Consider the following 17,151-nt stretch of genomic DNA (forward strand, 5'->3'; position numbering starts at 1 on the left):
TATCTCCTGCTCAGCCCTAAGCTTAACCCTCCACCCTCCACCCAGTGAGGAGACAAACCACCAAAGCCCCACACAATAATGACAGACAGGGAGAACTTAAACTGCACCGCGCCGCATATACACACAGGACTATACAGTAATGTGAACAGGGCACAACAAAACACAAATATAGGAAGGTGAAAAGGTAACAACGGATCATACGCCACCAGATACGAATCTCTCTCTCTCCAACACCTCCACTCCAGACCGGAACCACTTGGTATGAAACACAAGCTATAATCGGCGACGCCCATAGGCCAGCACAACTATTTAAAGACCGTGGGCATGACCAAACATCCAACCTGATCTCCAGCTAGATTAACCCCCGATAGCCTGAGAAAATCAAGCCGGCGCAACTGAGGCTATAGTGGACGGAGGTGGAACTACCTCTGCCTGCCGGACGCTGTGGTGTGAATAGCGTCCGACATGACAGTACCCCGTCTTCTACGAGGGACCCCAGGGCCCACAAGACTCATAGGACCCGGCTTGTCCGGATGACGACGGTGAAAAGAACTGACCAGCCGATCCGCATGTATGTCCGAGGCTGGTACCCAAGACCTCTCCTCCGGACCATACCCCCGCCAGTGTACCAAATACTGAAGAGTACGGCGCACTACTCGAGAGTCCACTACCTTGGAGACCTCAAACTCTAAATCTCCATCCACCATGACCGGAGGTGGCATCGGCGTCGTGTCCACAGAGCCTACCACCTTTTTCAATAAAGCCCTGTGAAACACGTTGTGTATCTTGTATATCGCAGGAAGTTCCAACCGATAAGCAACTGGGTTAATGATGACAGCAATCTTAAAAGGCCCAATAAATCTTGGACCCAATTTTAAAGATGGAATTTTGAGTTTTATGTTTTTAGTCGCTAACCACACCCATTCACCCACACACAGGTCCGGACCTGGCACGCGTCTGTCAGCCACCCGTTTGTACCTCGCACTCATGCTCAACAATCGCTGTTTCACCCTCCTCCAGACCGATGATAATTGAGCTCCTAGCTGGTCCTCCTCTGGGACGCCCCCCCGAGTCACCCTGACGTAAGGTACAAAATTGAGGATGTTAACCGTAAACACAAAAGAACGGAGACTCTCCCGATGACTCTTGGCGGTGATTATTTAACGCGAACTCGGCCAGAGGAAGGAAAGTAGACCACTCCTCTTGGTTGTCGGACACAAAGCATCGTAAATACTGCTCCAGATTTTGGTTCATGCGCTCAGTTTGACCATTTGACTGTGGATGAAACGCCGATGAATGTGACAACTTGATCCCCAAACTTGGCCCTAGCGCACGTGATGCAAGCTGCCACGTACGAGACCACGTCCTGCCGGATTTTGGGCCACCAGAAATGACGCGATACCAGCTCTAAGGTGCCCTTAACCCCTGGATGACCAGCCAGTACTGAGTCGTGGTGTTCCCTCAACACCTTAAGACGAAGATGAAGGGGTACAAATGATTTGTTGGCGGGAAGTCCTGGCGGTACCTCCTCTTGGGCCTCGGCAATCTCCGCCTCTACCTCAGTCGTGAGAGCCGAGACCACTACACCTTCCTGGAGGATGGGTACCGGCTCTTCCCAAGGTTCTCCCCCGGAAAACACCTGGACAAGGCATCCGCCTTGGTGTTTTTAGCCCCGGGACGGTAAGTCACCAGAAAATTGAAACGTGTAAAAAACAATGCCCAGCGAGCCTGCCTAGGAGACAGACGCTTGGCCGACTCCAGATAGAGCAGGTTCTTATGGTCGGTGATGACTGTGACCTGGTGAGCCGCCCCCTCCAAGAAGTGTCGCCATTCCTCAAAAGCCAATTTGATGGCCAACAACTCCCTGTTGCCGATATCATAATTCCGTTCGGCCGGCGACAGCTTCTTGGAGAAGTAGGCGCATGGATGCATATCGCTCAAGGACGAGCCCTGTGACAGTACTGCCCCCACTCCCACCTCAGACGCATCAACCTCCACCACAAAAGGTTTAAACACGTCCGGTTGCACCAGAATGGGGGCTGAAGCAAAACTGTTCTTCAGACGCTCAAATGCACGTATCGCCACCTCAGACCAGCTAGCCAGATCGGTACCTTTTTTTGTCATGTCCGTGAGCGGTTTGGCTATAGTAGAAAAGTGTTTTATAAATTTCCTATAATAATTAGCAAACCCAAGGAACCGCTGGAGCGCTTTCAGATTATCAGGCCTTTCCCATTGCAGCACCGCTTGCACCTTCGCGGTGTCCATTTTAAACCCTGCGGCGGCGACAATATAACCCAAAAAAGGCAATTCCTGAACAAAAAATAAGCATTTTTCCAGCTTAGCATAGAGCTTATTCTCCCGGAGCAACTGTAACACCTGCCTGACATGCTCTAAATGAGTGTCCCGGTCTCTCGAATAAATGAGGTATACAATCACAAATCTCCCCAGGACATGAGCAAATACATCATTAATAAAATGTTGGAAAACAGCAGGCGCGGTTGTCAACCCAAATGGCATAACCAGGCTCTCAAAATGACCCTCAGGAGTGTTAAACGCCGTCTTCCACTCATCCCCCTGACGGACCCTTATGAGATTATACGCCCCCCTGAGGTCAAGCTTGGAAAACCACTTCACCCCCGCCACCTGGTTGAACAAATCAGGGATCAAAGGCATCGGGTAGGGATCACGGATCGTAATCTGGTTTAACTCCCGGAAATCCAGACACGGGCGTAACCCCCCATCTTTCTTCTTAATGAAGAAAAACCCCGCTGCTACAGGCGAGGACGAAGGCCGGATGTGTCCTTTGCTCAGACTCTCCGCGATGTAGTCTTTCAGAGCTTGTCTCTCTGGACCAGAAATATTAAACATCCTGGCCTTAGGTAATTTGGCCCCGGGTTTTAACCTAATCACACAGTCATAGGCTCGATGTGGAGGCAGTTCTGAGCAACCCCTCTCAGAGAATACATCCGCGAAATACTGCAAAGCCTCCGGAAGGCTGGACGTCATGGCGGACACACATGTGGCCAAGCAATTGTCCTGGCAGAAACCACTCCATTGGACTATGTCCTGAGTTTTCCAATCAATCACCGGGTTGTGCCTGGACAACCATGGAAAACCCAGGACCATTTGTGCTGGGAGATTACGGAGGACCCTACATGTAACCCACTCAGAATGTAGGACCCCAATGTGGAGTTTCACCTCAGCCACAAACTCCGTAGTCTCCCCTTGTGGGAGGGGAGCAGCATTAATGGTAACCACCTGAATGGGATGAGGGAGTTTTTCGATCTTAAACCCGGCAGTGCATGCAAACTCCTCATCTATGAGATTGGTGGCGGAACCGCTATCCACAAACACTATTGGTAGCTCTCTGCCCGCGATAATAACCTTGGCAGGGAGCATACATTGAGATACCATCATGGAGGATATGCATACGCTCAGTTGGGCCTCCTCCATACCCTCTGAGCTTAACAGTTTTCCGCCGGTGTGACCTTCTTCGGTAGCACAGGACAAGCGTTAACATAATGATTTCTTTTACCACAGTAAAAACATGCTCCGGGCTTCCTGAACCCAGGAACGCGACGCTTAACCTGTGACACCCCCGCAATTTGCATAGGTTCAGTGGGCTCACCTGCAGCAACCACACTTGCCTCTCTGCTTTCCCCCAGGGGTAGCGCCCCTGACGCAAACGGCGATCAATACGTATAACCAAACTCATGGCAGACTCCAACGATGCAGGAGTCTCATACATCAAGAGGGCCTGTTTAACGTTCCCTGATACCCCATGAATAAACTGGCTCCGCAGCGCTGGGTCGTTCCACTGTGTGTCTACTGCCCAATGGCGAAATTCCGAACAATAGTCCTCCGCCAAGCGCTCCCCCTGGCGGAGGGCGCGGATTTTAGATTCCGCTAGAGCCAATCTGTCAGGATCATCATAAATGAGCCCGAGTGCAGAAAAAACATTATCAACAGAATGAAATGTAGCAGAGTCAGCTGGTAAGGAAAATGCCCATGCTTGGGGGTCACCACTCAGTAATGATAACACCAGACCCACCCGCTGAGCCTCATTACCTGAGGAGATAGGGCGCATGCGGAAGTATAACTTGCAGGCCTCCCGAAATATGACAAATTTGCTGCATTCCCCTGAGAATCGTTCTGGCAGCGGGATCTTCGGCTCTGCACCGATACCTGCAGATGCCGTTTGCACCTTCGCTACTACCAGGCCCTGCTGCTGAACTGCCCCTTTCAACTCGGAGACCTGTAAGGACAGCGCCGCCAACTGGTGGGTTATGGAATCCATGGGATCCATGGACTCCTGAAAAATGTAGGCCGATTATAATGTCACGCGGGGCTTAGGTCAACTAAGGCTGAAATACCCGGGGCCCCTGTGGTGTCCCTTTAACTAGGGGAAACCCTGTCTGACCCTCAACCCAGGGTTTTTGCTGATGGTGCAAATGCCTGAGCCTCCAACCTTTCCTTATCTCCTGCTCAGCCCTAAGCTTAACCCTCCACCCTCCACCCAGTGAGGAGACAAACCACCAAAGCCCCACACAATAATGACAGACAGGGAGAACTTAAACTGCACCGCGCCGCATACACACAGGACTATACAGTAATGTGAACAGGGCACAACAAAACACAAATATGGGAAGGCGAAAAGGTAACAACGGATCATACGCCACCAGATACGAATCTCTCTCTCTCCAACACCTCCACTCCAGACCGGAACCACTTGGTATGAAACACAAGCTATAATCGGCGACGCCCATAGGCCAGCACAGCTATTTAAAGACCGTGGGCGTGACCAAACATCCAACATGATCTCCAGCTAGATTAACCCCCGATAGCCTGAGAAAATCAAGCCGGCGCCACTGAGGCTATAGTGGACGGAGGTGGAACTACCTCTGCCTGCCGGACGCTGTGGTGTGAATAGCGTCCGACATGACAAGTGGATGGAGGTGAAACTACCTCTGCCTGCCGGACGCTGTGGTGTGAATAGCGTCCGACATGACAAGTGGACGGAGGTGAAACTACCTCTGCCTGCCGGACGCTGTGGTGTGAATAGCGTCCGACATGACAGTACCGTAACATCCAGCTACCGGGATCCAAATAAAATAAGGGATAGTTTTATTGAATATTTCACACACCATATGAACAAGACACAGATAGTAGATATGCAATGCATTTCAGATCAATTATAATCCTACATTTTATTTGCCATGAAAAAAGAATCATATAATGCTATATAAAAAGCCCTTTTTTACCTGTAATTCCACCTTCTTCTCTTGTTTTACATCCTGTAACTGCTTCTGTAGCAATTTGATCTTTTTTCTGCCCTCCTGTTCTCTGTGGAAGAATAGTGATGTTATACATACTGTCGCTAATGAGCCATATTAGGATTAGGAAATGTACAGGTTTTGAATAATCTATGAAATAGGTCAATGACATAATGTTATGCGCTTATATTTAATTCAGATTCCCACTGCCATTGGCATTTAGCATATCATCCATGGCCACCGTCACAGGTGTACCCAGGAGTGTAACAATCGTGATCACAGAGGTCGCGACTGGGCCAGTGCTGGCGGGGGCACACCGACGCCAGCAGAAATTTCAACTGGATGTGTGTCCAAGGATGCACATCCAGTTGAAGCATATTGCGGCGCATACAGACCCGTCAGTTCCGTGTGCGGCAATACACGCTTCACGCCAATCAGAAGCCAGCAGCTGACGTCACTGTGCACGTGACTAAGCACATGGCAGTGACATTATGCACTCTTGTCACTTGCAAGCTGAAATCAGCTGCAGACTTCAGAAGAGGACACTGCGAGGCAGAGCAGCGGAGGGAAGGAAAGTATAATTGTTTATTGCTTCCTATACATTAAAAAACAGCAGCAGAATGTGGGACTTATACCAGGATGGGAGGTCTTCCTTTCCTGGGGCGGTCCTCATGTGAGCCAGTTTCTTTGTAGCGCTTGATGGTTTTTGTCACTGCACTTGGGGACACTTTGAAAGTTTTCCCAATTTTTCGGACTGACTGACCTTCATTTCTTAAAGTAATGATGGCCACTCGTTTTTCTTTACTTAGCTGCTTTTTTCTTGCCATAATACAAATTCTGACAGTCTATTCAGTAGGACTATCAGTTGTGTATCCACCAGACTTCTGCACAACACAACTGATGGTCCCAACCCCATTTATAAGGCAAGAAATCCCATTTATTAAACCTGACAGGGCACACCAGTGAAGTGAAAACCATTTCCGGTGACTACCTCTTGAAGCTCATCAAGAGAATGCCAAGAGTGTGCAAAGCAGTAATCAAAGCAAAAGGTGGCTACTTTGAAGAATCTAGAATATAAGACATATTTTCAGTTGTTTCACACTTTTTTGTTAATTATATAATTCCACATTCCATAATTCATAGTTTTGATGCCTTCAGAATGAATCAACAATTTTCATAGTCATGAAAATAAAGAAAACTCTTTGAATGAGGTGTGTCCAAACTTTTGGTCTGTAGTGTGTATATATATTACACATACACACATATATATAAATATATATATATATATATACACACAAGCAAGGGGCCCAGGATAGGGGATGGCATATATACCAGAATGGGGTCCATGATAAGGGACATATAGCAGGATGGGGGATATACCAGGATGGGGCCCAGGATAAGGGACATATATACCAGGATGGATGATATATACCGACGTGGGGCACATGATAAGGGATATATCTACCAGGATATATATATCCAAATCTTTCACCAGGGCCCATAGGACTCTAGTTATGCCACTGGGTGTATCCATGTGTTATACCCATTCCATGTTATGTAGTACAATGTTTGTTCTAGGTGATCTATCTCCAGGGCTACAATAGAAGGCTTACACCAAGTATCACCTTTCTATTATATGGTACAGGTCTTCCTTTTTCTCCTTCTCAATTGCCACTGCACGCTCAAGACTCAGAAACGATCCAGAGGTCTCCAATTCCATTAACATATTTGCAATGATATCTGCTGCAAATTGTCTGTAAGACAAAGAGCTAAGTTATAACACAGAACATCTGCATTAATATAGCAGGTGGTAAGATTAATAATGATAATAATGGAGCTTCTGGTCAGGTGGTAACAGCAGAACATAGAGGGCTGTGAATCAGATCCTTACCTGTCCGCCTGGACTTTCTTTAGGTTGTCCGAAGTTAAAGGGCTTTGTCTCACAGCCTTTGTGAACTGAACATTGCTCATTTTCAGCTTTTCACTAGTTTCATGCACCTCCACCTTCAGATCCTGCAACTTGCTTAACAGGGGAGGTGGTGATAGCAGGATGTCTGCACGTGTCCCCATCAAGTCTTCAAAATTTCCCTCTATTTGTCTCTGAGTCTTCAAAATTTTACCAAGTTCACTTCCGACAATCTAAGAGGAGAAATACAAGTGATCATGCAGTGTCTGTTACATACTATTAAGCCACGGTCACACGTTCAGTATTTGGTCAATATTTTACATCAGTATTTGTAAGCCAAAACCAGGAGTGGATGAGAAATGCACAAGTGGTGACGTGTTTCTATTATACTTTTCCTCCGATTATTTCACTTCTGATTTTGGCTTATAAATACCGATGTGAAATACTGGCCAAATACTGAATGTGTGAACGTAGCCTTAGGCTAAGTTTCCATTTTGAGTGTTTTTGATGCTGAAGAGAATGAGTTGCGGGATTACAGGGCCATAACTGATGTGCATGGGAGTGGGGTAGAGATTTCTTCTATGCTCCGCACGAGACTGGAAGAAATCATTAGTATAAAGACAGAATATATAACATTTCATAACAACAAGACCATTAATATGAGGCATAAAAGTAGGACTAGTTTAACATTTCCATTACCTGTATTTCCATATTAATAGGTCATATACGTCCCAGGGGGGACAGATTCCGTTTATTAAGTAAGATGAATTACTTGCATTTCTTTAAAAATAAGCAGCGGCAAAAACTTACCAAAACCTGATCGTGGGAAAAATGATCACTTGTGTCTTTACTGCATATCCACGGTGAAAATGCAATAAAATTGAATATGCATATTTTATCTGCGGTTTTTCCACATCTCATTTAAATCTCTGAGTAAAATCCGCAAATAAAACGTATAGTTACTGAAAGTGAAACTGACATGTTGTGGATTTCAAAATTGCACCATAGGTCATTTTATACTGTGTTTAAAAAAAAAAGTCAGTGGGCATGAAATTTTTATAACTCTGCTGAAAATGTAACACGCTGCAATTTTGCACACACATACAGGTGCTTCTCACAAAATTAAAACATCATCAAAAAGCTAATTTATTTCAGTTCTGCAATACAAAAAGTGAAACTCCTATATTATATAGAGTCATTACAAACGGAGTTATCTATTTCAGTTGATTTTTTCTGCTAATGATGATTATGGCTCACAGCCAATGAAAACTCAAAAGTCATTATCTTAGTAAATTAGAATAAACAAAAACACCTGCAAAGGCTTTCTAAAGGTTCCGTTACATTTAGCGATGCACCAGCGATCCCGACAACGATACGACCTGGTCAGGATCGCCGGTGCATTGCTAAATGGTTGCTAGTGAGCTGCCAAACAGGCAGATCTCACCAGCGATACAGCAGCGGTCGGCGGCCGTTACTTACCTGTCAGACGGCAGCTCTGATGACGACTTCCTCCCGCGTCCAAGGAGTCGCTCGTCGGCGCCAGCAGGAAGCAGACAACGAGAAATGGACCAGGACGATCTCGCGCGATCAACGATAGCCAGCGGGGGGGCCGGTGGGAGGTAAGTGTCACATGTAGCGATATCGCTACCGATATCGCTGTTGCGTCACAAAATATGTATCGCTATGTGTAAAAGGCCCTTAAAAGTTTAAAAAGGTACCTCAGTCTGTTTAAGTAGGCTCCACAATCATGGGGAAGACTGGTGACTTGACAGATGTGCAGAAGGCAGTCATTGACACACTCCACAAGGAGGGTAAGCCACTAAAGGTCATTGCTAAAGTAGCTTGCTGTTCAGAGTGTTGTATGTATCGAAGCATATTAATGGAAAGTTGAGTGAAATGAAAAAGTGTGGTAGAAAAAGGTGCACAAGCAACTGTGGTAACTGCAGCCTTGAAAGGATTAAGAAATGACCATTTAAAAATTTGGGGGAGATTCACAAGGATTGGACTGCTGCTGGAGTCATTGCTTGAAGAGCCACCACACACAGATGTATCCAGGACATGGGCTACAAGTGTTGAATTCCTTGTTTCAAGCCACTCATGAGCAATAGACAATGCCAGAAGTGTCTAACCTGGGCCAAGGAGAAAAAGAACGGGACTGGTTCTCAGTGGTCCAAAGTGTAGTTTTCAGATGAATGTAAATTTTGCATTTCATTTGGAAATCAAGGTCCCAGAGTCTGGAGAAAGAGTGGAGAGACAGACAATCCAAGCTGCTTGAGGTCTAGTGTGAAGTTTCCATAATCAGTGATGGTTTGGGGAGCCATGTCATCTGCTGGTGTAGGTCCACTGTGTTTTACCAAGACCAAAGTCAGTGCAGCCATCTACCAGGAAATATTAGAGCACTTCATGCTTCCCTCTGCCGACAAGCTTTTTTGAGTTGGGAATTTAATTCTCCAGCAGGACTTGACACCTGTCCCCACACTGCCACAAGTACCAATACCTGGTTTAAAAACAACAGTATCACTGTGCCTGATTGACCAGCAAACTCGTCTGACCTTAACCCCATAGAGAATCTATGGGGTATTGTCAAGAGAAAGATGAGAGTCACCAGACCCAACAATGCAGAAAAACTGAAGGCTGTTATCAAAGAAACCTGGGCTTCCATATTGCCTCGGCAGTGCCACAGACTGATCACTTCCATGCCACGCCGCATTGATGCAGTAATTGATGCAAATGGAGCCCCGACCAAGTATTGAGTGCATTTACTGAATATACATTTCAGTAGGTCATTTTGGATTTTATAATCATTTTTTCAAGCTGGTGTTATAAAGTATCTTAATTTACTGAGATAATGACTTTTGGGTTTTCATTGGCTGTAAGACATAATCATCAACATTAACAGAAATAAACACTTGAAATAGATCTCTGTGTTTGTAATGACTCTAGATCAGGGATCACTAACCTGTAGCTCGGGAGCCACATGTGGCTTGCGATCTCATGAATTGTGGCTCACGGTTATCTGCTAGCTTGGTGCATTAGCTCCAGGTCTAGCAAAGAGCTATGAAGAGTACATCTCAAAATGGTGAATTTTGTGAGTAGTCTAGCACAGAAGAGCAGATCTAGATGCATATATACTGGACTTAGGAGTTTAGAGATAATTTAAGGATGGTGTGCTGGAGCCTGGAGATAGAATGACACTACCAGTCAGAGGAGGTGCTTGAAGCTGGTTATCACAGTGTGGTGGGAGTGCTTGATGGGAGAATACTGAAGGGGGGATTGTGGGAACCCTTGGATCTTGGTATATTGCTTCTGTGGAAAAGCTTTGGCTGTCATTATACCTATAATAGAGGCTTTGATTGCCACTAATGTGAGGGAGTGTGGGAGCCGGATGTGGCTCGCGATCATCTCTCAAAGCTGAACATGGCTCGAGACCCTCTCTCAGACCTCTCCCAGAGCTGGATGTGGCTCGCGAACATCTTTCAGAGCTGGATGTGGCTCGCGACCATATCTCAGAGCTGGATGTGGCTCTCAAAATCAGAAAGGTTGGGGAGCACTGCTCTATATAATGAGTTTCACTTTTTGTAAAGAAGAACTGAAATAAATTAACTTTTTGATGATATTCTAATTTTGTGAGAAGCACCTGCATGTACATCAGAAAAAAGCACCAAGTACTCATCGTAGAAACTTAGCCTTACTAACACTGGAGATGAACAAGGGCCCTGTCTGACACAGACACTTGATATGCCAAGTGTAAAACAATGGACTTCTGAGATCAGAATTTGAAACTACTTATCACAATGCATTTTTATGTGTTCATTAAGTGCTAACTAGTGATAAGCGAATGTGCTCAAATAAGGTGTTATCCGATCATGCTCGTGTGCTAACTCAGTGAGCATGCTTGAATAATATGTTAGAGTCCCCACACCTGCATGTCTCACAGCTGTTAGGCAATGACAGCATGTGTTGCGACTGTCTAACAAACAGGCAATCCCTGCATGTGTTGCGGATGTTGAACAGCCATGAGACATGCAGCTGTGGGGACTGGAATATATTTTTCAAGCATGCTGAAGTCACTCGGTCAGCACCCGAGCATGATCGGATAACACCTCATCTGAGCACATTCGCGCATCACTAGTGCAATAGAATATGAGGGGGCACCACAGAGCGAATTATAGGGGATCCTAACCTTAGCCTATAGAAAACATGAACCCAATACAACCAAAGAGAAAGTATAGGCTATAATGAGGGGATCACCACATGGCATAGAAATCACATGTAAATTTTATTAAACATATAAAGACACACAAAGCATTTTAAAAACATTAAAAAATTGTCACACGTGACACACAGATGTAATACATAGGCTCATAATAAAGCCCTATCCCAGAAGACTTAAATGTGTATAAAGTATCTAATACCCATATAAATAGCATACCATCAATAAAGAAACCTGATCAGTCCACTATTAATAAATATATCTGGACAAATTCACACAAATAACCCCAATAAAGCCAAGGTCATGTTGAAAAAAAGGAGGGAGCACTCAGGTGGCTTGCAAGAAATGTGAACTATTTAAATATGGTGAGACCTATAATAGAGCGCAGCTTACCCAAAGATAAAAGTCAAGGGGTCCTATATGGATAAGTGATAAATGCACAAAGTGCTCAAAAAGCCATGCCATTGAAAACACCCATTAGAATGAATAAAGATTTAAGGTCCAAAAACAGGAGTAACCACAGCAGAAAACTCAGCATGTGGTATGGGCATTGTTCATAAATGAAGATAAAATACCACTGTGGCCATAGCTGGTAGAACACACTTCAAGCCACCTTTTTCCAGCAAAAATTTTCTTTTAGCATCAATTTTTTCATTTTCACCTTGGCAACAGGATAAAATGGATCCTAAAATTTGTTGGGCAATTTCTCCTGAGTACACCGATATCTCATATGTGGTCATAAACCACTGATTGGGCGCACGGCAGGGCTCAGAAGGGAGCGCCATTTGACTTTTTGAATGGAAAATATGCTGGAATAATTAGCGGTTGCCAAGTCGCGTTTGGAGAGCCCATGTGTGCCTAAACATTGGAGGTCCCCCACAAGTGACCCCATTTTGGAAACTAGACCCCCAAAGGAACTTATCTAGATGCATAGTGAGCACTTTGAACCCCGAGGTGCTTCACAAATTGATCTGTAAAAAAAAAGTACTTAAATTTCACAAAAATTTTCTTTTAGCCCCAGTTTTTTCATTTTCACATGGGCAAAAGGATAAAATGGATCCTAAAATTTGTTGGGCAATTTCTCCTGAGTACACCGATACCTCATATGTGGTTGTAAACCACTGTTTGGGCGCATGGCAGGGCCTGGAAGGGAAGGAGAGCCATTTGACTTTTTGAATGGAAAATGAGCTCCAATCGTTAGCGGACACCATGTTGCGTTTGGAGAGCCCCTGTGTGCCTAAACAGTGAAAACCCCCACAAGTGACACCAATTTGGAAACTAGACCCCTTAAGGAACTTTTCTAGATGTGTAGTTAGCACTTTGAACCCCCAAGTGCTTCACAGAAGTTTATAACGCAGAGCAGTGAAAATAAAAAATCATTTTTTTTCCTCAAAAATGATATTTTAGCCCGCTAATTTTTATTTTCACAAGGCTAACAGGAGAAATTGGATCACAAAAGTTGTTGTGCAATTTGTCCGGAGTACACCAATACCCCATATGTGGGGGGGAACCACTGTTTAGACGCATGGGAGAGCTCGGAAGGGAAAGACCGCCATTTTGAAATGCAGACTTTGATAGAATGTTCTGCGGGCATCCTGTTGCGTTCGCAGAGCACCTGATGTGCCTAATCAGGAGAAACCCCCCCCACAAGTGACCCCATTTTTGAAACTAGACCCGCCAAGGAGCTTATCTAGATGTGTAGTGAGCACTTTGAACCCCCAAGTGCTTCACAGAAGTTTATATACACAGAACCGTGAAAATAAAAAATCATTTTTTTTCCTCAAAAATGATTTTGTAGCCTGCTATTTTTTATTTTTCCAAGGGTATCAGGAGAAATTGGACCCCAAAAGTTGTTGTCCAGTTTGTCCTAAGTACGCTGGTACCCCATATGTGGGGGGAAACCACTGTTTGGGCGCACGGCAGGGCTCAGAAACGAAGGAGCGCCATTTGACTTTTTGAAAGGAAAATTAACTCCAATCGTTAGCGGACACCATGTCGTGTTTGGAGAGCCCCTGTGTGCCTAAACTTTGGAGCTCCCCCACAAATGACCCCATTTTGGAAACTAGACCCCCTAAGGAACTTATCTAGATGCATAGTTAGCACTTTGAACCCCCAGGTGCTTCACAGAAGTTTATAACACAGAGCAGTGAAAATAAAAAATCATTTTTTTCCTCAAAAAGTGATTTTTTTAGTCAGCAATTTTTTATTTTCACAAGGTAACAGGAGAAATTGGACCCCAAAAGTTGTTGTACAGTTTGTTCTGAGTACGCTGGTACCCCATATGTGGGGGGGGAACCACTGTTCGGGCGCACTTCGGGGCTCGGAAGGGAAGTAGTGATTTTTTGAAATGCCGACTTTGATGGAATGGTCTGTGGGCATCATGTTACGTTTGCAGAGCCCCTGATGTGACTAAACTGAGGAAACCTCCCACAAGTGACCCCATTTTGGAAACTAGACCCCCCCAAGGAACTTATATGGATGTGTGGTGAGCACGTTGAACCCCCAAGTGCTTCACAGAAGTTTATAACGCAGAGCCGTGAAAATAAAAAATCATTTTTTTTCCTCAAAAAATGATTTTTTTTAGTCCACAATTTTTTTTTCACAAGAGTAACAGGATAAATTGGACCTCAAAGGTTGTTGTCCAGTTTGTCCCGAGTATGCTGGTACCCCATATGTGGAGGGGGAACACTGTTTGGGCACACGTCGGGGCTTGGAATGGAAGTAGTGACGTTTTGAAATGCCGACTTGATGGAATGGTCTGCGGGTTAGGTTTGCAGAGCCCCAGATGTGACTAAACTGTGGAAAACCCCCACAAATGACCCCATTTTGGAAACTAGACCCCCCCAAGGAACTTATCTAGATGTGTGGTGAGCACTTTGAACCCCCAAGTGCTTCACAGAAGTTTATAACGGAGAGACGTGAAAATAAAAAACTCATTTTTTTTTCCAATTTTTTATTTTCCCAAGGGTAACAGGAGAAATTAGACCCCCAAAGTTGTTGAGCAATTATTCCTGAATACGCTGATACCCCATATGTTGGGGTTAACCACTGTTTGGGCACACGTCTGGGCATGGAAGGGGAGGGAGCACCGTTTGACTTTTTGAACGCAAAATTGGCTGGAATCAATGGTGGCACCATGTCGTGTTTGGAGACCCCCTGATGCGCCTAAACAGTGGAAACCCCTCAATTCTAACTCCAACCCTAACCCCAACACACCCCTAACCACAACCCTAACCCTAATCCCAACCCTAACCATAACTCTAACCACAAGCCTGACCCTAACCCCAACACACCCCTAACCCTAATCTTAACCCTAATTTCAACCCTAATTCTAACCCTAACCCTAATTCCAACCCTAACCCTAATTCCAACCCTAACTTTAATTCCACCCTAATTCCAACCCTAACCCTAATTCTAACCCTAATTCCAACCCACCCCTAATTCCAACCCTAACTTTAATTCCACCCTAATTCCAACCCTAACCCTAATTCCACCCTAACCCTAATTCCAACCCTAACCCTAATTCTAACCCTAACCCTAATGGAAAAATAAAAATAAAAATATTTTCTTTATTTTATTATTTGTGCCTACCTATGGGGGTGATAAGGGGGGCAGTGATTTACTATTTTTTTTATTTTGATCACTGTGAGAATTTATCACAGTGATCAATATGAATGAATGGAATCTGCCGTTTGGAATATTCAACGGACGCACTGCGCATGCGCCCACCATTTTGGAAGATGGCGGCGCCCATGCAAAAGGGAGGAGGGACAATGTGAGCGACACGGGGAGTCAGGAGGTACCAGGGGGGAGAGACGGTGATCGGAAGGCGGGGGGAGTGGAGGGCAGGGGAGGGGGAGCAGATAATGACTGCGGCGGAAGATTGCCACCGTCAGTAGGTGGCGGGGGGCAGATCGCCCCGTTAGTGGGGGGGTTGGATCGGTGTCTCCAGCCATGTCCGATGCTACTGCAGGAACATTGTAATGAAGTTGAGCATCCCATCTGGCCCCCACAATCCCCAGACCTCAACATTATTGAGCATTTATGTCAGATTTTAGAGATTCAAGTTGGACGTCGATTTCCACCGGCATCGTCGCTCAAAGAACTGGAGGGTGTTTTAACTGAAGAATGGGCTACAATTCCTTTGGAAACAATTCACACCTTGTATGAATCCATACCTCGGATATTGAGGCTGTAATCGCCACAAAAGGTGGACCTACACCATATTAAACTAACTTTTGTTGATGTTTCCAGGTGTTTCCATTATTTTGTCCAACCCCTGTAGATATACAGTAATCATTATAGCTCTTCAGCTAGTATAATATATAAGCAAACAAAAGCGATCAGCACCTCCTAATGTGAACACATGCAAGCTGCGAAAACTGCATAATATAGACAAAAAAAAGAACACAGCAGCACATATTCATGAATCTAGGCCATGTGAAAACACAGAAAACATTAAAAACTTTTTTTTATTAAAAAAATTTTCAATTCTGACCACTGTCCCTTTGTGAGGTAATAACTCTGGAACGCTTCCATGGATCCCGGTGATTCTGACACTGTCTTCTCGTGACATATTGTACTTCATGTTAGTGGTAAAATTTCATTCATATAACTTGCGTTTATTTGTGAAAAAAAAGGAAATTTGGCGAAAATTTCACAATTTTCCAAATTTGAATTTTTATGCTCTTAAATCACAGAGCTTATGGCACACAAAAAACTTAATAAGTAACATTTCCCACATGTTTACTTTACATCAGCACAATTTGGGAACCAAAATATTTTTTTGTTAGGAAGTTATAAGGGTTAAAAGTTGACCAGCGATTTCTCATTTTTACAACACCATTTTATTTTTAGGGACCACATCACATTTGAAGTCACTTTGAGGGGTCTATATTATAGAAAATACCCCAAAGTGACACCATTCTAAAAACTGAACCCCTCAAGGTACTCAAAACCAGATTCAAGAAGTTTATTAACCCTTTAGGTGCTTCACAGGAATTTTTCAAATGTTTAAAAAAAATGAACATTTATCTTTTTTTCACAAAAAAAATTGCTTCAGGTTCAATTTTGTTATTTTACCAAGGGTAACAGGAGAAAATGGACTGGAAAAGTTATTGTGCAATTTGTCCTGAGTACGCCGATACCTGATATGTGGGGGGGAACCACTGTTTGGGTGCATGGCAGAGCTCGGAAGGGAAGGAGCGCCGTTTGACTTTTTCACTGCAAAATTGGCTGGAATTCAGATAGGATGCCATGTCAAGTTTGGAGAGCCCCTGATGTGCCTAAACAGTGGAAACCCCACAAGTGACCTCATTTTGGAAACTAGACCCCCCAAGGAACTTATCTAGCTATGTGGTGAGCACTTTGAACCCCCAAGGGCTTCACAGAAGTTTATAAAATACAGCCGTACAATTAAAAAATCATTTTTTCCACAAAAATGATCTTTTCACATCCAATTTTTATTTTCCCAAGAGTAACAGGACCCCAAAAGTTATTGTGCAATTTGTCCTGAGTACGGTAATACCTCATATGTGGGGGTAAACCACTATTTGTGCGCATGGCAGAGCTCGGAAGGGAAGCAGCGCCATTTGACTTTTTTGGCTGGAATTGAGATCGGACACCATGTCGCGTTTGGAAAGCCCCTGATGTGCCAAAACAGTGGAAACCCCCCAATTCTAACTCCAACCCTAACCCCAACCCAAATGGGAAAATGGAAATAAATACATTTTTTTTTACTTTATTATTTTTCCATAACT

The 17,151-nt window shown here is 44.6% G+C and overlaps 1 protein-coding gene across 1 annotated transcript in view; it reads right to left on the reverse strand.

The window, feature by feature from the left end:
- Window positions 1-17,151, reverse strand: part of DRC9 (dynein regulatory complex subunit 9) — a 79,477-nt gene that overhangs the window by 50,041 nt on the left and 12,285 nt on the right. The window contains exons 3-5 of the mRNA XM_073589295.1: window positions 7,165-7,412; window positions 6,899-7,027; window positions 5,262-5,343 (exon numbers count right to left, since the gene is read on the reverse strand). Coding sequence (XP_073445396.1) covers window positions 5,262-5,343; window positions 6,899-7,027; window positions 7,165-7,412 — 459 coding nt within the window. The remainder of the gene's footprint in view (window positions 1-5,261; window positions 5,344-6,898; window positions 7,028-7,164; window positions 7,413-17,151) is intronic.

The sequence above is a fragment of the Dendrobates tinctorius genome, unplaced genomic scaffold, assembly GCF_039654945.1.
Source record: "Dendrobates tinctorius isolate UK_male_01 unplaced genomic scaffold, ASM3965494v1 ptg000107l, whole genome shotgun sequence".
Classification (NCBI taxonomy): Eukaryota; Metazoa; Chordata; class Amphibia; order Anura; family Dendrobatidae; genus Dendrobates; species Dendrobates tinctorius.